The following is a 25,181-nucleotide window of genomic DNA, read 5'->3' on the forward strand; positions in this document are numbered from 1 at the left end:
GAAATAACAGATTTTAGTGGGGTTTTTTGTCATGTTGGATTGTTGAATTACCTTTTTTTCCCTAAGGAAAAAAATTCAGTAACCATGTTTAATTTGCAGAGCACCAGAGATCATACTGGGATTGCCGTTTTGTGAAGCCATAGACATGTGGTCGTTAGGGTGTGTGATTGCAGAGCTGTTTCTTGGATGGCCACTGTACCCAGGAGCACTGGAATATGACCAGGTAGTAGAACAAATTTCACAAGTATATGCACAGTTTCTGCACCTTAAGAATTTCAGATCATTAAATCCAGGATTTCGGATGTTGATAACATCCCTTATTAAGTAGTGTTTCTTAAGTCTGTTCAGTGCTTTTAATTTAGTCTTACCGATTGTGCTAGAAACATAAAACCTGTTTCTAGACCAAACTCTATAGTCTGTTGCTTTTCTGACTTATAGTTCAATTTGTCTATTTTTTTTTTCCTTTCCTGTCTCTCAAAATAAATGTTAGTATTGAAGCTGCTTTTTCTGATGGAAGCCAAAGTTTGTGGCCACTATCATTGCATTGTAATCGGTCTCTCACTTGCCATGAACAGGGCTGACTTTGGAATGTTCAGATGTCAGGATTAGTTGCCTTCTGAACAATTCCTGATGCTTTGAGGAAATCCAGCATAGCTCAAAGATTTGAGAGCCTGTGCTTCGTGAGGAACGAGAATCAACTGTTACAATAGTACTGTATATATGGAATGGAGCTATGCCTTTGCTTTGTTGGAGTTTTCAACTACTGACATCATTGGCATTAGTGAGCTGGCTTTAAAAAAAAAAAGTTGTTTCTAATGAAAGTTGTAGAACATTTTCTGTTTAAAACACTTAAGAGAGAGAAGTCTTTGATTTTCTAGCATAATGTGGAAATTTGAAAGGAATGTAATCAGCATTCGGACTATCCCTGCCTGGTTTGGAACTTTGAAAGTGAAGAAATCTCCTGAAAATCCCAGAAGTAACAGCACTGGCTCGTTACTAACTTCTACATCTTTGATTCAACATTCGGTTTAGGGGCAGGTCCTTCAGCATGTTGTTTAGGTTATTCAAATCCCGATCTTCCTGTAGTGGCCTTTTGGCTCCCTGTGCTTACAGATCAGACCAACTAAAAATCCTTTTGTTAAAACCACTGCCAGGGGATATATTGATTTCTGTGTTGATTTTGGTAACATTTCATATTTCAGTTTCCTTCCTTTACACAAAATCCAGTGTTTCATGGGTAGGGAGTATGCTATGAGTGGAACAATGGTTGAAGCCTTGATGCATTTAGAAGACCCTTTTACAGGGTGTTGCTGTTAAAATGGAGAAGAGAGGAAACAACTAACCACCATATAATTCATTATGTTCTTAAAGGAAAAAGTGAATGCATTTGTTTTTGGAAAAAATCTGTAATACTGTCTCAAAAATTTCCAAGAACTTGGCAAATTTATTTCTCTCTTATTTTGAAAGAAACTGCAGGAGAAGATCTAGACTTTCAGAAAAAGTGCCAATGTGTATAATTTCTAGAATTACTTTCACTTCTGACCCCATACTGCTGTTTGGTAGCTGTTAAAAGGGATGCTGCTGTGGGTGAGGAAGGACCTGTAAGCCCAGTTCATGGTCTTCTGATCATGATGTCACATCTAGGCAGATGTTGTGTCTGGGTGTGGAACGTGGCTTTGGGCCACATCTTCAGTCGCCTACGATGCAGTAGGGATTTGAATGGTGGAGAACGCTGCCCGTGTCCCGATGTTTTCCTCAAATTAACTTGTGATCGGGTGTGATGGCAGCAGCCCAGACTGTTAACGTGTGCCAGCTGGCTTACATAGCTGTGAGCCTCTGACTTTTGTACGGAGAGCAGTAAGTGTCTGGTTTGAAAAGAAGAGACCTTCTCTCCCCTGCTGCACCGCAGCCGTTTTGTCATGTAAGAAACCCAGGCAGATGAAGGCAGGTTAGTACAGTGCACCGAGTGCCTGCCTTCAGAGTGCTCATGGGCTCATCTTTTCTCGGTTTGAGACAGCATGTTCCTGTCACTTTCTTGCTGTTGTAGGCCCAGGGCCAACATGGCTTAATCTCTAGATACTGCCAGACAGGGCAAGTAAACAGCGTTGTCACCAGTGACAGCCACCTTCCAGGATGCATTCATGCAAAGGACTATCATTCATGCAAAGGGCAGACGTATCATTCAGGTTTGCTGGAAGCACCAGTTAATAACTCGTCTAGCAACTTGTCTGATGTCACGTTGAAGAAGTCATGGTGGAAGAGGAGCTGTAACCTGCCCCGCACCAGCAGGAATTACCTTAGCCTTGTTGTTATGCTCAAGCAGGTCTGCAAAACTTGCTTCAGAGAAATTTGATTCAGGGTTTTTCCTCAGTGTACACGAGTACAGCAGTCACAGGAGATGGCTTCCAAGGAAACCGCTTTCCTCCTGCTATGTGGTGTGTGTCACCAAGTAAACGAACAGGCAAGGGCTTTGTGCTGCATTTCCCCCTGTCCCTCTGGCATGTGGCAACCAACATGCTAGCCCTTGAAAGGAAGCTCTTATATTCATTTGTGATTATATCCAGTAACAGCTGTTCTTCTCAGTGGAAAATAGCTGTGTCTTCTGAGCTTTAATACTCATTAAAAACAGGCACAGGTGCTTAACTGCTAAATTTTTGAATAAATGCATAGTCTCCCACCCCGCCCCCTGCCAAATTTCTAAGACTTTATAATGTGCTTAGGAAACGACTAAATGATCTAGAAAGAGTTCTGGTCAGAGTGGGATTCTCTTTACTGCCTGATGTAGAAAATTATTCCCTGCCATATGTAGGAAATATGGTATCAAATACCAAAAGTTGGCAGCATTGTCTTTAGTTCTTCCCCACTTTGGTCTGTCACTTGTATTTCAGCAGAAGCCTCACGTGTACCTTTCCTCTCTACTGCCCATCTCTTCTCAGGTGCTCCTAGGTCTTAAGTCCTCTGTCTTCTGTTGAATTAATCTTCTAATGTTCCAGTTTCTGGTTTGGTGTATTTCACAGCTCTCTCCTTTTGATTTTTATCCCTTCTTCCATACTCTCTTATTCCCTGGCTGTTCCACCTTTTCCAGGGGCTGTCTGACACCAGCAGCCCCTCTGTGGAGGTGTATGCCATGGGACCTGCCCAACACCCTTCAGCCCTGGCTGCTGGAATCTGTGCTCCCTCCATCCTGACCTGCAACAAGCTCTGTTTTCAAATATTGCCAGTTATTATTCCGACTTGTCTTTCTTGAAGGTGTTTTTTTAATTTTTAAAGACGTATTACTTCTGGGATAACTACTCACTTTTGTACAGTGAGTTAACGATGCATGCACAGTAGTTAAAACTGTGTAGTTAAAAGTGTTTTTCAACAGATTTCTGTCAATGTCTTGAATCTTAACTATTATAGGTAATACTTTGATCATGAACTATAAGAAAGGTAATGCAAAATGTATAGCAAATACTCTTCTAAAATAAATGCATGTTGCTCATTTCAGTGGAAAAGAGCACCTGACCATTTCAGGCATAAAGCTAGTCCATTCCCATCACATCCAGTAGCAGGTTTTCTCAGATGAGAACAGTGTCTTTTGCTGGATGCCTCGAGGTTGTGCACGCACTCCCCTTCCAAGTGGAACATTTCCTTGAAATGCAGGTGTATCAGACGTGTAAGACTGATATACTGGAGACAGCAAATGGGAAGGATTTTTATTGAGTTCTATAATGAGAATATGCAAAAAAAAAAAATCATTGAACTTCTGTACGCAAGCAAAACGCTCCTACTAACTTTCCTGTTTAGAATGAAAATATTACATTTAGTATTTGAATGGGTTGAGGACGTAATGACAGCCACTCTCCCCAGCTCCTCATTTCTGTGACCAAACTTTAAAAGCTTGCTTATATAGGTTACTTCAGAGGTTTATTTATGTATGGCTTTCTCTGAGAGACGTAGAGCGCAGTTACTCAGGTGCTCAGTGTTACATTTCTCCCCTATGTAAGATGTAGTTGTTGAACTATGATGATCTGAGGGTGATTAATTTTGCCATTTTTTAAATGAAATGACAAGTTTTTAACTGTGCGGACCGGATTTTGAAAAACAGAGGTAAATTATTTCCCGTGTTGTTTTTTTTTCTTCCTCAGATTCGGTACATTTCACAGACTCAAGGTTTGCCAGGAGAGCAGTTGTTAAGCATGGGAACGAAAACTGCAAGATTTTTCTGTAGAGAAACAGATGCACCATATTCTAGTTGGAGATTAAAGGTAAACAGTATAATGTAGTAGAAAACAGCGTATTGTTTTGTGAGCAGAGAAACCAGAGAGGCCAAGATTCACTACCATACCGTTAGCTCCCTTTGGCATCTCCTGTGGTTTTTATCAATCATGTCCGTGTCCCGTCCCCCCCCCTCCTCCATTTATCCCGTTCCCCCAAACCAGCACTCGAAGCTCACACCCATGTTTCCTCCCAGTGACTGGCCCAGAGGCAGCCCTGGTGCACAGCTGCCAGGTGGAGAATTCAAAGTGAGCCTTCTATCTCCAGAGGTGCTAAATGAGTCGGGGTTTGTTGTTGGGGGTTTTTTGTTGGGGTTTTTTTTTTCTCTTTCTCAGTTACTACTTTTCACTTGACTTTAAAGAATTTGTCTCCAAGCCCCAAACTGCTCTGTCAAAATTTGTTAAAAACTGTCTTCAAGATCAGAAGTTCCTAGGAGAAAAAGGAGATTAAGAAACAACATGACCACGTACAGCTTATTTCCTTCAGATCTCCTGCTAAAACAGTCTTCGTTGGCTGAAAGCTGCAATACAATGACAGCAGACAAAATTAAAAAAAAAAGTGTACTTTTATGGTCCGCACACTTTGCTTCTTTGTAAGCCACAGTATTGCACGCTGCCCACAGGCAGAGCTTTTAACTTCCTGTGCAGCTATAGATATATGTATTTGCTTTTTTTTGAGTTGTGTTGCTTCATGGTGCAGTTTCACTGAATGACGGAGGACTGGGGGAGTCAGGAGGCAGTTACAGCTGACATAAAACTCCTGCAGTAACAAACAGGTGACGAGCTCAAAGCACAAGTTGCGTAACGCGCCGCAGTAACGTGGTAAATCGCCGGCGCGCGTTGGGCCGGGCCGGTGCTGCCCGGCCGCAGCGCTGCGGGGCGGGTTCTGTAAGGCTCCTCTGGCTGCACCTACACCGGCCTGATTGTTCCCGTGTTCTGGTTTTTCAGGTGGTTGATCGTTAGGTGACAGTTTACGTCTGGCTTCTCTGTATCATGAGTTCTTGGTGTAAATGCCCTGCCTATTTTCAGAAGCGGTTGCCTTGCAGAGGTTAAGTCTCCTGCATCAGACTAAATGCTGTTTTAGGGGAAAAAAGGAGTTTTGGGATGAACCATTGGTCGTTCCTTGCAGTTTTTGACAAAGTAGTTTTGGAAACTTTCCTGTAATCTCTGCGTTAAAAACTTTTTTTTCCCTGCCGTCCTGCCTTGCCTCTTGGTGAGGGAGGAAAATGGTGACAGAAAGTGGTATTGCAGCTCAGAAATCACTGATGGATGACCACAGTCATTCTCTAGGATTTAATTGTTTGTTTCATAGTTCAATATTTAAAATAATTACACCAATTGTTTTATATGTGGAGGAATAAAAGTATAACAATAACAAAAGAAAAAGGAGAGAGAAATTGAATGAAATCTGCCTGGGTTTTTTTTTTGTTTGTTTTGTTTTGTTTTGCAGTTATATGATATTACTTCTGTTTGGAGTTAAAGGTCTGAGTTTGAGAAAATGGGTAAAACATAAGTAATAGAAAACCTATAAGCAGATGAGAGAGTTTCATTAAACAACTTTTTGCTAAGCTTTCAGCACTTCCTGTGTGATTTACAAACCAACTATTGTAATCCAGTCCTGTGATCAGTCAGATATAAGATTTAGTGGGTTTTCTATTTTGATTTAGAAAATGAAAGTAGTCAGCAAAGCAGCGTATAAATATACAATTAAAATATTCATTATTTTTTTTTATAAACAGGGTTTTTTAGGTCAGTAAATACGTAAAGTTGCTTTGTAGTTTCAAGTGACCTTTATTGTCAACTTCTGAACTCAGCCTTCCTTTTCTTTTTTGAGACATTGGAAGAGCACGAGGCAGAGACAGGTATGAAGTCTAAAGAGGCCAGAAAGTATATTTTCAACAGTTTGGATGATATAGTGCACGTGAGTATTAAAGCATTCTTCCTTTGCAAAAGGAATGTATGGGAATGAATGGCAGTCTAAAAACATTTCACTGGTTTTGAAATAAACACCTTTTAGAATATTATTTATTTTATAGGAGTCATGTCCTTTCTTCTCTGTATATATGACTTTGAGGAAAATGTCTAGCTATGTCAGCTCTTTGGGCTTTTTATAAAGATCTTCCTTTGTCATTGCTTGTGTCAAGCAATGGTACTTGTCCTTGTGGTTGGGAACCCTTTAGTTTTATGTATAATATATACTTTCTCTTCTAATTTATCTGCCATTCTAGGTAAAAAAAAACACATATGGATCCTGCTAGCCTAACTATATGATTTCTGGTATAATTCTGCTATCTTAACAATGTAATTCTCAGTATAATTATTTTTCCCCTCCTTTTTTTTTTTTTTTTTTATAAAAGGAACTGTTTCCTCACTTTAGCTTTGTAACTCTCTAGTCAATAACAAAAAGAAATTTTTCATTCTCTGCTGTATCCTGAAACCAAATCTTTTTGCAAGATCGACATTAACACATGTTCAAAATTGGGTTTTGAAGATTAACTCTGTAGATTGTTAGATCATATAAAGATCTTTATCCTAAATCTTACTTCTTAAATTCCAAGTCCCAGGCTGGAATAAAACCTTCAGGCGTTTTTAGCTGGAGAGGGTGCGAGGGGAGTAGTGTGTGTGCAGAAAAAAGTCACCGATTCCAAGCCAGCCGTACTGGGATAAGCTAGGCAATTCATCATGCCCCACATGATAAAATCGTTGAATAATAGTATTCTATAGCAGAGCACGATAACAGAACAAGGTAAACTAATATGCATGCCTTCTATCTGACTGTTTTATTCAATGCCAGGTGAACATGGTGATGGATTTGGAAGGAAGTGACCTGTTGGCAGAGAAGGCAGATAGGAGGGAATTTGTCAGTCTGTTGAAGAAAATGTTGCTTATTGACGCTGATTTAAGAATCACTCCAGCTGAGACCCTGAACCATTCTTTTGTTACCATGAAGCACCTCCTTGATTTTCCTCATAGCAACCAGTATGTAACACACAAAAATTATTTTTTTAAATCTCCGTCGTAGTGTTTCATGTCTATAATAGTGTTGTTTCTTCTGCTATCAGAGAGAAAAATCTTTCATCATTTTTGTAATGTCTTAGAGAATTCTTTCAAGTGCTTGCAATATTAGATACACCTGCTTGGTCAAGGAAACTGTTCGAATAACTATGGTTGTTTTTTCTGAAAAGTAACATTTAGAGCAATAGATTTCTAAGTTACCATTTTTATGCCTGGTTGTTGAAATTCCAACACTGCAGAAACTTGGGATTGATTTTTGGAAGTATGAAGAGCCTTAGTTCCTGTCAGTCATTGAAAACTAGGGTAGGCATTTCCTCTCAAGATGAATGTCTCTGATACCTTCTTTAATGCATTGGTTCATATGGAATATATTGGAAGTTTTCTTGCAGTTCTGCAATTGTGTATTTCACTGTGGATTTCCTAAAGTGCAAACATCTCACTGAAAGAGCGAGTTTTCCGTCCGTTTAATTTACTATCCTTCCTGCTTGTACCCAGTTGTTAAAAAATTATGTTATAGGCAAGGAGCAGGAAATAGTATTTTTCTTTATTTTAAAATATGCATTACAAAGGCTTGACATGAACATAGTAATAGAAGCATTTCTTTTTTTTCTGCTTCTGTGTATGATACCATTCTATGAAACTGGGAAATGTGGGCTTTGAACGATATTTTTGTTCTTGTTCTGGGGAATTGTTTTATACATTTAACAACATGAAATTCTCATTAAAGCAACTTGTTTTCTGGTTTTGATAGAGTGAAGTCCTGTTTTCGTATCATGGATATTTGCAAATGCAGATCAAATTTGTATGACTTAAGTAATCGCAATAAAACGTCGCTTATGAGACCAGTTGCCTCAGGCAATGCAGCTAATCTGACTGCGAGCTTTACCAAAATCGGTCCAGTAAGAAGTCAGGTAAAATAATTTTTTTATTTTAAAAATTATAAATTCAGTTAATGTAGTTTCTGTAATTAATTTCATAATTGAAAAAAGTATGTCTGTTAAGTGACGAAATCTTCTGTCTTTTACTCCCATGTTTTCCTAGTGTTTTCTTAAACAAACCGTTTAGAATTCAGTTCCAGACGGGGGTTGCCGTAGCAGAGCAGTGCTGTATTGTAGTGCCCTCCAGTGCCCAAACGGGCTCGCTGCCGGTGACATGTATTTACATTTTAGTTTTGAGTTGTTGTTCGTTATGTAAGCTGGTGGGACATTGTGAGAGAGATTTAGATGCACAGTTATAGTGTTGCCTGTATTGAATCTTTTCCCACAGGCATTGACTGCATCTGCCCATTCAGTTTTGCATCAAGGGATACCACTGCAGGCAGGGACGGCTCAGTTTGGTTGCAGTGATGTTTTCCAACAGGCATTGATTATATGCCCTCCAGCTATTCAAGGTATGTTTAACTGTAATCGTTACAGTTCCTAAAATATGAGTGTTACTGTCTCTCTGTTAGCAGTATTCGAGTTTTCTGTTATATCCACTTAAGCTATGTATTCAAAAGAACTCCATTATGTCATAAGAAGGTCAGATACAGGTACATTGCACCTTTCTGAAAGATGCAGCAAATCAGTATCTGCAGACAATGATTTAAGCAATCCAGAGCCTGTCTTTGTATGCCACATACACACGTATACATGTGTATGTATACATATGTATATGTCTTGGATAAAATAGAGGGACACAATGTGAAAGCTGAAGCAAGAAAGGAGGGTATTCTGAAATAAAATTTGAGAGTAGACAAGAAAGATGAAGGGAATATCAGTGTTGTGGTGAATTTTTTGGTGGTTGTGTGTGTTGGGATTTTTTTATTTGTTGGTTTGGTTGAGGTTTGGGGTTTTGTTTGGGGTCCCCCCCCCCGCCCAATGTCTAGAGTATCCTAGGGGTAAGGATAGGAAAACATAACAGTTCCTGTGATAAATATGTCTGGATAATAAAGTTTGTGTTTTTTTAAATTGGAGTTCCAAGTGAGTGTTTAAGAAAGCATCTGGAAACTTGGGCCTTCTTTTAAGGATATAGCTGCCCTATGTAAATAGTGTCACATTTACTGTGCTGTGTTTGTGATGGACTGAGGGACAGCTGCATAGAAATGCCACAGCTTTCTGCTGGCTGAAAAACACAGAAATAATTCTTTGAGAATTTTTATTGCATTGTGCTGTGAGGAGGAGAGGGCAGCTTGGCTGAACTCTCCTGTATTACAAAGGATAAAACTGATTTAAGCATACAACTTTGTGTTTATTGGAAGAAGTAATTGACTGAGGGTTCAATTCTCAGAAACGTTTGGAAGAGTGCGAGGTGGAAATGCTAGCACAGAAGTATTTCTGCAGCATAGAAAACAACCAAGGAAGCATATGTGTTTCTGGAAGGACACGTGGTGCAGTTGACCTCTGTTTTCCTAAACAAATTGCATTTACATCATGCAGATGTAGGTCTTATTTTTTGTAGAAGTCTTTAAAACCTCATTTAAATCTCAGAATATATCAAGCAAAACTTGTTTTTTCTGTTTGTAATGGGCTGATCAGAGAGGAGCTGATGGGGAACAGCCTTTCTTATCCTAGTCATATTTATGGAGAGGGAAAAGTAGTTTATATTGTTTGCTTATTAAGTTAGCTTGATTATAGTCTTAATCTCCAAAGATGCAATTTATTTGTCTTGGTGATGTTCAGCTTCATGTTGAAATCAGATCTTGAAATGGTGGAATTTATAGGAAGTGGAGTTTTTAAGAATGGCTTTAAAACTCCTCCTTAGTTCTCCCTCTGCATTTCGAAGTTCTAGAATCACTCTGGAAAAAACCCAAACCACTTTTAACCTAAACTTAGAGCCCAGGAAGTCTTTATTCTTTATCTCTTTATCTAAAGACAGATGCAGCAGACTTTGTCAGTAATGTTATTTGTGGCTGCTGCCATCTGTCTTGGGTTCCTGAAACTCATGAAAGTTCTGAGTGTTCACTGTGCAGTGTCAGAGGCTGTGTGAGCTAAATGGATAGCTTCATACAGATTGTTTTCTGAGCACTTAGGTATGTCTAAGTAATTTCTTATTGAAATTGTATATATGCTTTAGACAATGACATATTCCACAATTTAAAAACCCTCCCGTTTTCCTCATACCTAGATGAATAAAGGGATTATAGAAAAGGAAACAGTATAGGCAAATGCTTTATCTGTGATCTGTGTGCTGTATTCTTAGTATGATGATAAATTTCCAAATTTAAATTCTGGTACAGTTTGAGTGAAGGGAATATATTGTTTTCATCACATAGGTGACAAGTTGAGTTGCTGGCATGGAGGGAAAGGGATATTAATGGTATCTGGCACTGCTTCAAGGTTTCGCTGCTTGGCTGCTCTGTCAAATATCTGAAGTGCTAAAGCTCGCTACTTCTGGCAGAGTTTAAGATGTTGCTGTTCTAGGTCGCTGTGTGGAAAAAATTAGTCCACAGTGTTTCAAGATTAAAAGCTTTGGACTGCATGGTTATAACTTAGTACTGTGTTATGACATGAGAGAATTACATCAGATGAAGGTTTTCTTTCATCCTTTATTGTAAAGATTTAAAAAAAAAACAAACTACTTCTGATCTTTAGTTTAGTAGTTCTTTAGTAGTTGCCTCTGAACACCATTGCTTAGTCTCTGACTAAAGCACAAGACATGATGTGCAGTTAGAAGATGAAGTTAGTATATTTCCCTAACCAGTATTTTCTTCTAGCATAGCGGTTCTGTTGCAAGATCTGCTGAAAGAAGATTGTAGTTTAACGTTATTATTATGAGTAGTAAACATTGCAGCATTGTATGCTAAAAGGAGTGGGTTTCAGTTAGCTGGAAATACAAAGCATGAGACGTTCAGGAGTCAGTTGTGAGAAGCTTTGAAATTCGGTTCTGCTTGCTTTTGTCTGCTTCCTTTGAAATATTTTTAATGTAACTCGTGATAAAGAGTAAATGCTTAGCTTTGCAGGAATTTCTGCCAAAGTCATTCCGCTTTCTAGTAGTCTGTTTCCAAATAGTAGCTGTTGGCAGTTCTTTCTGGAAATTACAGCATCAAATATTTGTGCAGATAAGTAATGGCACGAAAATCTTTTAGATGTTGATTTATTTGGCTTGAAAGCCTTGATTATGGAATTAGTTCATAAGCACATAAAGAAAAAATAGTAAAACCGTATAAAGTTATGTTTGCATTTTGCTCAGAAAATATATGCAAGACTGGTGTTTTGCTTAAAGCTTGGGTATGTATTTTTCTTCCTGATAGGAATTCCTACAAATCATAGTAAACCCACCAGTTTCTCTCTGAGAGTGGATAATGCAGTTCCGTTGGTGACCCAAGCCCACACAATTCAACCACTACAGATTCGAGCAGGAATCCTTTCTCAGGTTGGCTTACTTTAAAAATCTTACTTGTTTTATTATTAGCTAGTGAATATTTTTGCCCTGTAGAGTTCTGTTGCGGTCCCTCTTCTGTTTTGTGCTGAACAACAAGCAGCTAATGTAAATTCAGTCATTCCCTGTGTCATGAAATCTTTGCTTCACAAACAGACGTGGTCGAGTCAGACCCAGCAAATACTGGTTCCTGCGTGGCAGCAAGTAGCACCAGTGGCAGCTCCTGCTACATCTCTGGCCTCTGATCCTGTGGCTGGCCCACAGAGGCTTGGAGACTGGGGGTAAGTCCACATGTTTTTGTGCAATACCTTAATGGCTCTGATTAACAAGAGCTGTGGACGCTGATGCAAATGACTTGCAATTTAAAACTTCCTTTCCTTTTCCTCAGGAAGATGATTACCCAGGGCACCCATTACAATTCAATGATACCGCAGCCGCTTTTAACACATCAGATAACCTTGTCTGCCCCTCAGCCAATTAGTGTGGGCATTGCACATGTTGTCTGGCCTCAGCCTGCAGCTACCAAGAGGAACAAACTGTGTCAGAACAGGTTGGTAGAATATTTCTGACATTCAAAGATAGTGTGTCTGTAGTTGCTGTTCAGTGGGCAGAGGAATAGCTTGTAAAAGTGACATGTTTCTTAGTGACAATTGTATTTAAATGGTGTTTTGGGAGAAATTGTGCTTTCTGCCCTAAGTTTTCAATGTTGCTTTGGTAATACAGACTGGATGGAAAAATACTTCGAATAGTAAGAGGTTTTAATTCTTTTGATTAGTATGTGCCTGTCATGATAGCAAAGTTGTCTTTATAGCCTTTGGGAAGGTATAAGAATATATTGAGGTAGCTCTAATGAGATATTCCTAAGCTTATGTGCATGAGGATGTATCAGGGTTAGACGACTGAAAATAAAGAGCTACTCTATAACAGGGTTGCTGTACGCCTCACAATTGCCTTAAGAATAGTCTTTCTTTCACTGGCAGCCAAAAATGCTTTAGCTGCTTGCTGAAGAAAATATGCCCCAATGCCGTACATAGCATTTGCAGAGGTGTGGGGTGCTCAATAAGGAGGAAAGCATGGGTTACAAAGGGCAACGTCAGCAGTCTTGCATTAAGCGAGGATTTCACCTGGAGGCTGCCAGCTTCTGTTTTCAGGGAGAATCTTTGCAGGAAATATGGACGGGTTTTGTTCGCTAGTTTTTTGCCCAAATGGTATTTTTGTTTCTTTTTTCCTTTATATGAAAATGGGATTTTCAATGTATTGAATTCAATGTTGTTGTAAATTTCAGTCTTCGATATTACATCGTTTGGATGGTTTTTTATTAATGTCTGAAATCATCTATGCCAAATATTTATGACTGCGTTTACTGGTTTATGTTTTTCTTTGTATTAGTTTAGAGAATTGGTGTTTTAGCCTACATTGCTTGCTTTGTTTTTCTTGAAAATAGTACAGTTTTCAGGTCTGTTGGTAGAGATTCACTAAATGTCAAACGGTGTGTTTTCTTCACAGGAGCAATCTATTACAAAATACCAATATCCAAAACTCAGCCTTTATATCTCCAAAGATACTTAACCTGAAGGCTGTAAAGAGAATAAGTTGTATAGAAGCACAGGACAATCATAACTCAGAAGGACAGGAAAGTAACTGTTGTGAAGCATCGGTCAGGCTGGACCCTGATGCGTCTCTTTCAACCAAACAGCGCCAGGCTATCTTCATTGCCGGTTCCCCCAGCCCAGCAGTCAGTGTGATCACCATCAGCAGTGACACAGATGAAGATGACATAGGACAAACACATTCAATGAGAGAGTAAGAATGGATGTTTACTTTTATTAAGGTGTTACTTAAATATAGCTGTCTTAGCGTAGCTCCTGTGTTTAATGAATCTGAGTGAAAAAAGACAAACTGCACTTCTAATCGAGCTTCACTAAGAAGTTAACTCTCTAGTGGTATATTATTTGCATGTGAAAAATACTTTCAAAAGTCTACCTCATTAAGCAGTGTACGTTAGGCATTTTCCAACCAGAATACTTTCAGGTCCAGCGTATTATTTTTTTTTTTAATACTGTCATACTCTGTTTATTTGTTGAAGGTCAGTTGTCTGTCTCTGTATAATTAATGTTACCAATCTAGTGGTAGCATCCAGTAGATAATATTACATACATATGGGTAAAAAATGCTTCTCTACGGCATGAAAAGGTGTGCATTTCTGTATAAAAGCAGGTACTGAGGCTCTGAGCTGTTGCAGTAAAATCTTTTGTTGTATTGATTCAGTAAAAATGTATTTATTTAGTAGGTTTCAAAAAAGGCATGTTTAGTTTAGAATTTCCGAAAGAACACTGAAAAGGTTTAAAATGTTTTGGATGTAAAAGAAACAAGGAATTGGATATTAATTTACATTTAAGGGACCTTTTCTAACATTTGACCCCTTTTTATTCCTTAATTACACCTCAGTTGGTGGCGTACAGAAAGAACGAATAAGAGATGGTACGTCTGCTCACTTTCTTTTTGTATGTTAGGTGTAAAGGTAGCCTCGGCTGTGAAGCCTGCCAGAACACCCTGAACATTGACCGCGTATGTTCTCTCAGCAGTCCTGATAGCACTCTGAGTACTAGCTCCTCGGGACAGTCTAGTCCATCTCCTTGCAAGAGATCCAACAGGTAAAAAGTTGTGCTCCTTTCAATAAAAAGAAAGATCCTAGTATACAGCGGAGTCAGTTTATACTAAAAAATGCAAAAGTTTTGTTATGTTGCCATCTGGTGAGGCTAAATGATGTGTTTAAAAATTAATTTATTGGCCTACAGTTGCACAGCGTAGACTGTTCTTTTGTCGTTCCTAACAGATCAGTCTTGCTACATTGGAAGTTTTCAAAATGCTGAATGAATGGTGTTTACACAGAAGATACAAGAGTGTTGCATGCAACTTTCTTTAGAACAAAAATCTTCTAAGCTTGCAAAATTAAGTAAGCCAAAGTAGGATGTGACGGATTTGAAGTTGCCAGAACATCTTTAATTTTGCACCCTTTTATTCTCCTGTTGTGTATCTTGTAATCTTTAATGACATTGGTGCCTTTTTTTTTCTACCAAATGTAAGCTGTTCATATGAGCAGCTCTTAAATATTTTTATCTTCACTGCTTGATGTCTAGCTTAAGCCTTCATTTTCGCACATTATTCAAAATTCACTCTTACAAAAACATTTAATGTAAATCTGAACTACTTAATGGTGGGTTTTTTTCTACAGCACCTGAGAGCTTGACACTAAAGCATCTATCTGTGTGAAACTTGCGCAACACAGACCTATGACACAGTCAGAAATTACCACTGACTTGGGATGTTCTGGCTGGGGCACCTGCAGATGGCTTTTCCTCTTCAGTCCCTGCCCTTCTGGCACTAGTGTGTTGAAATTTTAGTTGCAGCTACTTGGAGTGCTTTTACAAGTCAGATTCCTAGACAGGAGTTTGTGGACTAAGAAATATTTGGGATATGTAGTTGCTGGTATTGGTGAAAAGTTTGGCTTAATATGATTTACCCAGTATCCCATAGAAATTCCATGACCTATGGATACAATCCATTTTTTTCAAGCAACCTGTGGCTGCCATAAGCATGACCAGTTGTTTTATTTCTGTTGTACAGTTCACTTCCTATTTTCTGTAGAATAGCTTTCTGTATAGAAAAGAGTGATTCAAACCCGGAGCGGTTTTGTTATGCAAAATCAGTAAGATTGGAGTCTTAATGAGAAAAAAACCCTTTATTTAAAGTGATTAAAGATTCTGTCACAGCATGTGTTGACAAGGAAGTGGGACTGTGGTCTGTACAGGCAATTTTATATGTTTTAAATTTTGGGCAGTCTGACTTAATGATACTTTTAATGGATAATTTATATATATAAATGGTTCTGTTTATAAAAACACAATCCTCTCTCCTCAAAAAAAAAAAAAAAAAGGGGTAAACGAAAGAAAACAAAGCTTGTGCATGAACACCTTTGACATCCACTTGGTATTCTGTAAGGCCTGAAATGTTTGGTGAACAATCTCTGCAGTATCGGACACTGAATACACTGGAAGGTGTAGTGGTTTGTTATTCTTTGTACTGTTAAGGGCTGGGAAGGTGTATGCTACAGAGGTGATTTGTACAGTCTGGTGAGTGCTAGGACTAGGGAAAAGTTTAAATTTTACTCAAGGTGCAGCTTTGTGTTACACTTAATCCAGTCACAGGGGTTTTTGGGTGGAATAGTTTTCTGCTGGGTTACTACACTGATCCAACTCATTCTGCAGACACAGCTGCTATAGATCCAACAACAAAAGTGTAGTGATGGAGCACGTGGATAGACTTTCATTTTTTTAGGGTGACTTGATGTAGAAGATAATGCCAGACAAATTTCTGCCATTTCTGGGACTTTGGAAATACTAAATCTAAAAGTTGCCAGAGTTACATAGATGGACTAAACCAGATATATTTCCCTGGTCTTACTTTCAAGCATTTGTCACTTCTGACTGTAAAACAAGAGAATTACAAGAAGCATTTGAAGAATTTCCATTCAAATGGTTAAATTTTAGCAAAGATTTAGGTAACAATACTGGGAGGCGCCGGGTAGTCTTAGTGGTTGATAGTTATCGTTGTCGGTCCTGCTTATGATATTCTTTAACGTCAAAACATTGGAAACTTCAGACAAGTTTTTTTCATAAAGACCTGCTTGAGTTTAGTGAACTGCAAGGAGCTGATCTGTAGTTCAGGTCCCTTCTAATTCAACTCTATGTCAATAGCAGAGGAGTGCGTCAGATTTTGGTTTCATTAGTGTTTGCTTATAGTAGCTCATATAATTAGTAACTTGAATAGGAAGTTAAGAATATAGAAATACAATCAATTGCTCAGTAGTTGTCACAGTATCAATATTTGTTACTTAAAACACTATGCAGAATTACCTGGCTCTGTTGACTAAGACTTCAGGGGTTTGTGCTGGCCCTCATAATATCAAAGTACTTGTCACAAAAGATGAGACTTTATAAATGATGTTATTCGTATTGTCTTAATTTAATCACCATGCTATAAGGACCTGTTATATTAACTATAAAATCACCAATTAACTTGACCATCTGTTTAGGAGTTAGTGAATTCACTGCTCTTACTTGCATGTTTTAAGTTAAGCATGTATTCCATCAATTTTTAATATAAACTGGGGTTTTCATGTTTTCCTAGTTTATAGAGATTCTTAATTCTCATGCCTATCCGCTCTAACCAGGACCTTTATTAGCATCTACACTTACTTACTCATCACCCCATACCGTTCATTTTAGCTCCATTAAGTGAAGGATTTCTCTTGCTATCTTTATAATCCATACCTAATCCATACCTATCACATCCCAGTTGAGGACTAGTTAAATTTCTTTTTTGTTTTTGTTAGTGAGAGGTATGTGATTGCTTGTGTAATAAATAACATATAAATGAGATTAATATCTTTTCTGGCAATATACCTCATTGTAAAATAGTTTTCTTTCCCAGGTTGTTTACTACTTGCTGCCTAAAAGGTATTTGGTTCTGGTTCCACTGATTAGACTGTTGTCTCACTTCTGGCAGCTGTCATTTACCATCTTAGCTCTTTCTTCTTGTGATGCAAGCACAGACCTTCAACAAATGTTAGCAAAGATTATTATTATGAGTTGGTTTCTCCACCTCCTTCCCCTTCCAGCTGCTTTGGTGAAAGCAGTGGTTGAATGAATGAGTTCGTGCCACTTAACCAGCATGGATTTCACAGACCACCAGTGCCAAAATTGCCACCGTGTAACTAGAGGGTTGCGTTTGTCTCAGTCTAAATCTATTTAAAAGAATCTGTCAGTCACACACAGACCGTGCTCTCTGGAGGAGCTTCAGAGAGACCTAATTTTTCAGCAGATAAGGTCTAGTGTAGCTGCTGGTGGTTGATGTGCAGATGAGAGGGAGCGGCTTGCCACTGTGCAGATTGCTTCCTCGGTGCTCTCTATCCCATCCTGGGGCTGGAGCTAGGTGATCTTTGCGGTCCCTTCCAACCCAAACCATTCTATGATTCTGCGACCCTTGGAGGCCCCAGGGATGCTTTCTGCAGGCTCTGGGGTGTGGCTGATTTCTAGAAGGGAAGTAGATTAGTATGTTCTCCTTTGTTAGCTTAATAGCCATCGGGAGACCTTGCTGTTTCAGGAATAAAGAAAATACTCTTCTTCAACCCTTTATTTGTCCTAAAAATAGAAATTTCGGGTGGATTATAAAACAAGATTATTTGAAAAAAAAAATTAAAAAGTGAGTGCAAGTTGGGTTACACATCTAAGTCTTTATGTGGAATTTAGCTCCGTTCTCTGAACCTTGCGATTTATGGGTAGAACGAGTTTGAATATTGAAATACCATCTGAATGTCTGTGCTTGTATAATTAAAATGTAACATTTTTATCCAGCCTTGAGTAGTGTCACTTCCGTAAACTTTATACAGTATTTTAATAAAATGCATCTATATTTTTAAAATGTATTTGTGTCAGTGCAATACTTTTATTTTTTGATAGTATATCAGATGACGAACAGGAAAGTGGATGTGACACGGTGGATGGTTCCCCAACTTCAGACTCTTCAGGACATGACAGCCCATTTGTGGAAAATAGCTTTGTAGCTAATACCAATAAAAATAAGGAAGCAAGAGCATCGGTTAACCCTGAAACCAAATCAGCAGTTTGCACGGTAGTGGTACCACCAATGAGACTTGAAAACAGGTTACATCTTGATGAACAGATGGTGAATACAGGTAAGTTAGTTCAGGTGGTTTTTTCTTTCTACACCGGTAGATGAGAATAGAAATTTGAATATTTATTCAATAGCCATACATATGAAAATTTTGACCTGCTCATATATCTGCTAATCTGTGACAAACACTTTTAAATTGTGTTGGTTTTTTACTTTAATTAGTGTATTATTTTATTATTTGTGCTTGTGTGCTGAAGCAAAGCAGACTTTGTCTAACTTTTGTTAGAAGAGAATAGTGACAACAAAAACGTGACACTGTTCATTTACATCTTGGAAGGTGCTACGTGCCAGCCACTGAAAAAGGGTCGGTCTGTCCTGGGAAGAATAAACCAGTCTTCTGTAGGAAACCGTCAGCAAAAGCTGACATCAGCATTCCATCAGCAACATATAAACTTCAGTCAGGTATGTGTACTTACTCACATCTAAGAAGCACTTTTTCTGTCTTGAGGTTCCAAACACGCTTAGTGCTCACAGTTTCAGTTGCTGTCAGCGGCAACTGCAGGTTTTCAACAGCTTGATTACAGAAGTGTTCAGATCTTGAAAAATGGATTTCAACTTACTGAGCAAGTCATAAGTATCGTTCACTTTTGGTCGTTTCCTTAAAGCAGCTGACTTTTTTAAAAATGCTAGAAGAGACACACTGGGAAAATTATCAATGCCTACACGAAATCAAAGCACGAGACAAAATGAAGACTACGGTAGCCTATTTTTTTTTCCTACATCCAAATGCTAAAATGCTCATAGTGTGCAGTAAAAAACTGCAGCTATTTTTCAGTCCTGTTCTGCTAGTAGTGTGCATGAAAATGCTTGTAGTTTGAGTATCCAGAGATGAGATGGAGCTTAGCAAAGCCAACTGTTTCTCACGTTTGCTGCCAGGCAGTGAAGCTGCAGGGGGAGAGGTTGTGATTGTAGTTCAATTCAATGTTGGAAGATACCCAAAGTTAATCTAAAAGCTACTTTTATTGTTACCCAACAGCGTAGTCAGTGTGTCCACTGTGGCTGAGCACTGAAGTTGACACATGATTTGAAGTTTAAGCCCCTTTTAATTAATTAATTTTGAGCTGTAGCTGCATTGAGCCTTTGGTTAGGTATCTGGAGGTACATTTAATACAGGAGCAGTACCTGCTTGTGTAAGTCTTGCAGAGTAACGGTGGATATTAAATTGTAAGTTAAATACTAAATGCAAGCACGCTATATGTAGATAAGAGGATTTACCAATAATGACTTGAATAGTTTAGGTTGAAAGAAACATTTGGGTGGGTGACACAATCTCCATTTTTACATGATTATGCAGAAGGATTGGTTTAATTAATTCTAAGCAAACCTTAATATGATCAGCATAGTATTAATTTTTAATCTCCTCAACGGCTGCAGCTCCTCAGCCTTTTGGCAGAAAGTGTAGAACATTATTTTCATTACAAAAATTTATGCTGATCCTTCCTTCTTTGGTAGATGCCCTATGTAGTTTGAAGTCTGTGTCATTTGATGGGAGTAATTGATTTTTAGTCTTTCTCTTTATAACTGCTAATGATTGCCACATCTTCTGTGATCATAGCCCTAGACTTCTGTTTGCCTAGTTGTCTCAGATATTTTCAATCCGTTTATTATTTTTTCTGCTCTCCTCTAAAATTTCTCTCCTATTTGTCCTCTTTGTGCCTCATTATGGTGCCCAAACTGAATGCAGCACTTCCAATTGATGCCAAGCCAGTGCTGAGTAGAGTGGAATAAGCACCTTGCTCATGTGATACATGGTATTTCTGTTAAAACAGCCCAGCATGGCATTTTATCCTTTTTTTTTTCTTTTTTTTTTTTTTTTTTTGCAAGAGCATTAAAATAACTTGTGTTCTGTTTACCATCTCTTACTGTCAGATTTCCTGTCTGTGCTACTATCTAAATAGCTAATATATTTTTTGTTTAAGCATTCAATTATTCCTGTCTCTATATTTCTCTTGATTTAAGTTGACTAGTTTTAGTGCATTATTCCATTTTTCAGACTCTCTTTATACTTAGCTATATTGAGACGTGCCCGTTTCTGTGTGTGGACAGGTTCAGCACTTTGGGTCCGGGCCGCAGGAATGGAACGGAAACTATGCTCCTCGGAGGCAGCAGGTGTACCTCCCGGCCAGCGTGGCCGGTCACGCTTTCTCCCTTCCGCAGGGAAGTCCCAGTCACACCGCCGTGCACGCGCATCTCTCGGGAGGCGCCCCCCTCGGAGGACAGCCCGCTATTCTTCCCTACCCGTCGTCGGCACCCCTCAGTACCGCCGCACCCGTGGCCCACCTCCTTGCCTCGCCGTGTACCTCAAGACCCTTGTTACAGCATCCAACGTACAGTATCTCTCATCCCAGTGGTATAGTGCACCAGGTTCCAGTTGGCATAAATCCCCGTCTCTTACCTTCCCCAACCATTCATCAGACTCAATACAAACCAGTTTTCCCACCGCATTCGTACATTACAGCATCACCTGCTTACACGGGATTTCCACTGAGTCCGACAAAACTCAGCCAGTATCCGTTTATGTGAGAACTCAAATACAGTATATTGAGGAAGCTCAATGATACAGAAGTTTGATTTAAGAAGAAACATGGTATTTATTAAATACTAGCCATGGCACAACAGGAAAATTATTTTTTTGAATCATGTAGACTTGGGTGCAATTTAAACAACTCTGAGCTTTAAAAAAACTCACTTTTAATGTGTTTTGCACATTTGGTATAACTTGTCTTTGGTCATGTTATCTTCTTATATAGTAACTTTAGACAGGTGACTTACGGGAGCAGAAATCTGGTTTTGCTCCTGCTATTTTTTATAAAATTGCCTTCTAACTAGTGCAAGACACGTCTACATTTGGGAAGCCATTCAGTGTACAGAACTAGAGCAACAGATGCACATGTGTCAGCAGTACAGTGTAGAAGTAACTTGTTTGTATTGCGTATCTTGGTGTTTAAATGTTGAGTCACTTATCTAAAAGTTGAGCTGTTCTTCACATTGCATGTGTCTTTTGCATGGGCGAAAAAAAACCAGCCTAAACATTGCTCTTAAATGTTGTTGTCCTGATAATCTCAGCTGCATTGTAAACTGTTCCCACACATAGTGCCTTAAATATTTGAGGTTGTTAATGTTATTACTTACATATAAATGTTGAGGACTGCAGCACTTAAAAATTCAGATCTGCTGATTTTTTGATAACGTAATGCTCATTTTGGGTTTTGTGTGGTATGATTTTAGTACTGGGTGTGTTTTCCTTATCAGAAGGCAGCATGTTTTGCTGTAGCTGAATTTTGCTGTCTTTTTTTTCCTCCCCAGAATGATCTAGCTTCAAGACAAGACTTTAGTAGTGCTTAAGAAAAGTTGATTCAGTAGCTATTGAGTAGTGACACACAACACAGTATTTCATACTGGTAAATGGAACTGCAATACAACCTAAGTAGTTTATTTTAAAAGTGTTTGTCTAATTGGATATAATAAAATGTTTAGAGGTGCGGTAGGCATGACTGACTAGCTAATGAAAGAAAAAGCCCTTAAGTGCTCATTGATCCATGATGTGGTTTCATCTTAGCTTGAGCAAACCATGCAGTATTTAATAACTAGTAGCAGAATATTTACTATTGAAGCTTGAAAAGATGTGAGTTCTTTGTGTGCAATCTTTCATTTATGCATGGGAGAGATTTTAGTCTTTTTACATGATAGTATTTGTTTTAGCCTGTTGCGGGTGTTTGCTTATTTAATACATTCCGTCAGGGACGTAAATTACATGCTTTTTCAATATTTTTTTTCCTTAGGAAGTGTGTCTTTCCGTTTTTTTGTTTTGTTCAAATGAAGTTGCTTTTGCAGCACCAAAGACTTAATCATCCATTTCCTATAAAGGTAGCTACTTTTTCATAGACCTCAAGTATGCTGTAGTGTAGAGATGGGATTTACAGAAGGTATTAAGCTGAGGCTGTGTTTTAGCTTATGGGCAAGTAATAAATTGTATCATTTATCTTGAATGTATCATAGATAAGCTGCTATATAATGATTGCCACTTCAGATAGCTGTGAAATTAGGTGATTAACTAGTTCTTTCTTAGCCTTCTAATTTCTGTACAAGTCTAATTACATGAAATAGAAGCTGGGTTTTGGGTTTGTTTGTTTGGTTTTTTTTTTTTGTTGGTTTTTTTTTTAAATTTTGTTTTCATGTTTGAAGTGTTGTAACTACTATACTGTAAATGATGGAAGATGAGTGCATATGTTTTTTTGGGGTGTGTTATTTGCATCAGTATTTTATCTCCATTAACTTTGAGCTCATCACTGCATATAAGTGGATGTATTGATGTAACTTAATTTTTTCATGTTTTCATATTGGCATTGTGTAGACTCTTAAGAAGCTGCATCTTGCAGGCTTGACTTAACTTTTTTTTAAAACAAAATCTGGAATACAATCCTTGCAATGTTGACTGGAATAAGTGTGCAAATCATTTGAGTTTAACTCTTGTCAATAAGCTAATAACTGGTAATCTTTTTCTTTACTCCACTAACAAAAGCAGTGTTTTATTTAATGAATGTGTGAATGAAATAAGTGTGCCTACATTTGATTTATTTTTTAAGTAATAACTAAAATACAACAGTATTAGATCATAAAAAATAATAAAAATACCAGCAGTACGTTTTTAATCACACTGAAAATTAAGAAACCTAACTTTTCCCAAAAGTTTCAGTGTTTTTAGTGATCAACTCTATGCATTTTGTACAAGTGTGTGTATATAAAGTATACATTAGAGACTAGGAGTATCCTGATGAATTTGAAATCTTACCAACACGTATATAAAGCCTAAATATAGGGAGTCAAGCAAAAGCGTAAATTGGATGTCCACCTTACCACTTCAAACTTGTGCTACATGGTCCAGCAGACAGTTTTCTGTTCACTCCCCGGTGTTGGGAAGCGATGGTTTTTTGGTGCTTACTCCATTGCAGGCAATGGACACACCAAGAATCACCAGTGCAAATGGAGTAAATGAATTTTGTATTGTGATGACAAAAAAATACTGCATTTTTTTCTGGGGCCATGGGGATCTTCATTGGTCTAATGTATTTACTGTACTTTCTTTTTACTGTGCTTAAGGTTTTAAGCTAACGTGCTTGTTAAATCGACACAATTATCCGTATATCACAACAGTATCCTATCATATGCAGGAAAAAGTTGCTGTAAACGCGCCCCAAATTAGATCTGCTGCTCTTTCTGTGTATTGTGATTTTAGAAATGTCCGCATTTCAAAGAACGAAATATTTGGGATCCTGCCACAGCTTAAATTCACTATACCGGGTGACTTTTCCCCCATCCTGCAATTCACTCGGAGAGAACGGACTCTTGTCACTGCAAGTGTCCAGGGCCCATCTGCAGAAAAAAAAGCTTCCAGGGCGAGGGCCATTTCTGTGAAAAAAGTCATCCTCTGAGAAGCATCTATACACGTTACCGTTTTAATGCCTTTTTTAAATAAAACACTGCATGACTATGGAATTGCATATCTGCATATTACTTTAATTTGCAAGATTTCATATGAATTTCTTGTGTTCAGTTTTTAACTTTACTTCAGGGTGTTTTATTGGTCAAATATGCTACTGTATTAACTTTTTTTTGGGGTTAATTTTTAAATCTTCTGTTTTTACTGCTAATTAACTTGGTTTGTGTTAAGTAAAAGTTAAATCACACTGCAAGCTGTAGGAAGACTTGTTCTAGAAATACCCAGTGATAGAGACTTGATTAATAAGTTTGAACTGTTACTGTTTAACAATTTGTAGACTTGTGGCTTTTTTTTGTTTTTTTTTTTTTTTGCTTTGGATTTCTATGCTACACTAGTTCGCCATGTAGCAATTGCACTGTGCAATATTACAATATGAGGACTGGGAAAATTTTTTATGGATGTAATGTCTCTTACAGTTTGCGATAGTATTTCTTTCTAGTTCTCAGTGATTTAAATGTGACCAAGCCTTCTGTACTTTGTCACAAAAAGCGGGTTTTCCAGGTGACTATTTTGGTGAGTGTCAAAATAAGAATTTATGGTGTATTACTGTCGAGATTCACTTTGAATTAAAATATATATTGCAGCAGATGACTTTTGGTGGCTTTCATTATTTGCTGTGTTACACCAGGACTGGATTAAGGTAAAGGCAATGAAGATTCATGGGGTGGGCTCTAAACTTCTGATACTATCATTTGACTAAGCTTCTCGTCTTTCTGAATTTTTTTATTAACTTTCAAGGTTTGCTTAGGAGGATCTTGAGATTCTGCCTTTAGCACAGCCAAACCTTGAAGGCTCTTTGTTCTGGATGTCCCACTTTCACAACCTTAGAAAAAGGTTGTCTGGCCCAGATACCAGCGGATACATTGCTGCTCCTGAGGTCTGTACCAAGCCCGTGGCAACTGCTGCTTGGCCAGCAGGAAGGTGCTCCCGCTGCCGCAGGTGGCCCCATGCGGTCAGTGGCTCCAGATGGCTGGCCTGGTATGGACCCGACGTCCGTGGAAAGCCATTTGCTGGTGCTGTTGTCAGCCAAGTGTGCTCGTTCTGCCGTGGGGTTACAGTGCTCTCGGAAGTGAGTGGTTTGGAAGCAGCTGTGAAGCAGGTTATTGGGTACACGTATTTATGAAGTAGCGTGGCTTCTGTGCTTACAATCACATTTAAGGTGCCATTGTAGGTGAAATGTAGAAGACTGAGATGGCAGTGCAATATATTTTTGATACCAAAGTATTTCAGAACTGACAGAAAGCTTTACTTTGCTAAATGCGGGGTGCTGCTGTTACTGATCTTTCACAGCT

The 25,181-nt window shown here is 38.5% G+C and overlaps 1 protein-coding gene across 2 annotated transcripts in view; it reads left to right on the top strand.

Moving 5' to 3' along the window:
* HIPK3 (homeodomain interacting protein kinase 3) overlaps positions 1 to 20,915 on the top strand; it is a 59,568-nt gene extending 38,653 nt beyond the window's left edge. The window contains exons 2-15 of one of the 2 annotated variants that reach the window (XM_086472108.1): positions 100 to 223; positions 4,131 to 4,250; positions 6,094 to 6,180; positions 7,054 to 7,238; positions 8,026 to 8,185; positions 8,541 to 8,664; positions 11,506 to 11,627; positions 11,790 to 11,914; positions 12,022 to 12,183; positions 13,140 to 13,436; positions 14,147 to 14,287; positions 18,155 to 18,390; positions 18,616 to 18,791; positions 20,436 to 20,915. In XM_086472108.1, coding sequence (XP_086328234.1) covers positions 100 to 223; positions 4,131 to 4,250; positions 6,094 to 6,180; positions 7,054 to 7,238; positions 8,026 to 8,185; positions 8,541 to 8,664; positions 11,506 to 11,627; positions 11,790 to 11,914; positions 12,022 to 12,183; positions 13,140 to 13,436; positions 14,147 to 14,287; positions 18,155 to 18,390; positions 18,616 to 18,791; positions 20,436 to 20,912 — 2,536 coding nt within the window. In that variant the 3' untranslated portion in view covers positions 20,913 to 20,915. The remainder of the gene's footprint in view (positions 1 to 99; positions 224 to 4,130; positions 4,251 to 6,093; positions 6,181 to 7,053; positions 7,239 to 8,025; positions 8,186 to 8,540; positions 8,665 to 11,505; positions 11,628 to 11,789; positions 11,915 to 12,021; positions 12,184 to 13,139; positions 13,437 to 14,146; positions 14,288 to 18,154; positions 18,391 to 18,615; positions 18,792 to 20,435) is intronic. The other variant, XM_086472109.1, reaches the window with a different exon arrangement.
* The last annotated feature ends 4,266 nt before the right edge of the window (positions 20,916 to 25,181 follow it).

Source organism: Leptosomus discolor, chromosome 12 (assembly GCF_034619465.1).
Source record: "Leptosomus discolor isolate bLepDis1 chromosome 12, bLepDis1.hap2, whole genome shotgun sequence".
In the NCBI taxonomy this organism is placed as follows: Eukaryota; Metazoa; Chordata; class Aves; order Leptosomiformes; family Leptosomidae; genus Leptosomus; species Leptosomus discolor.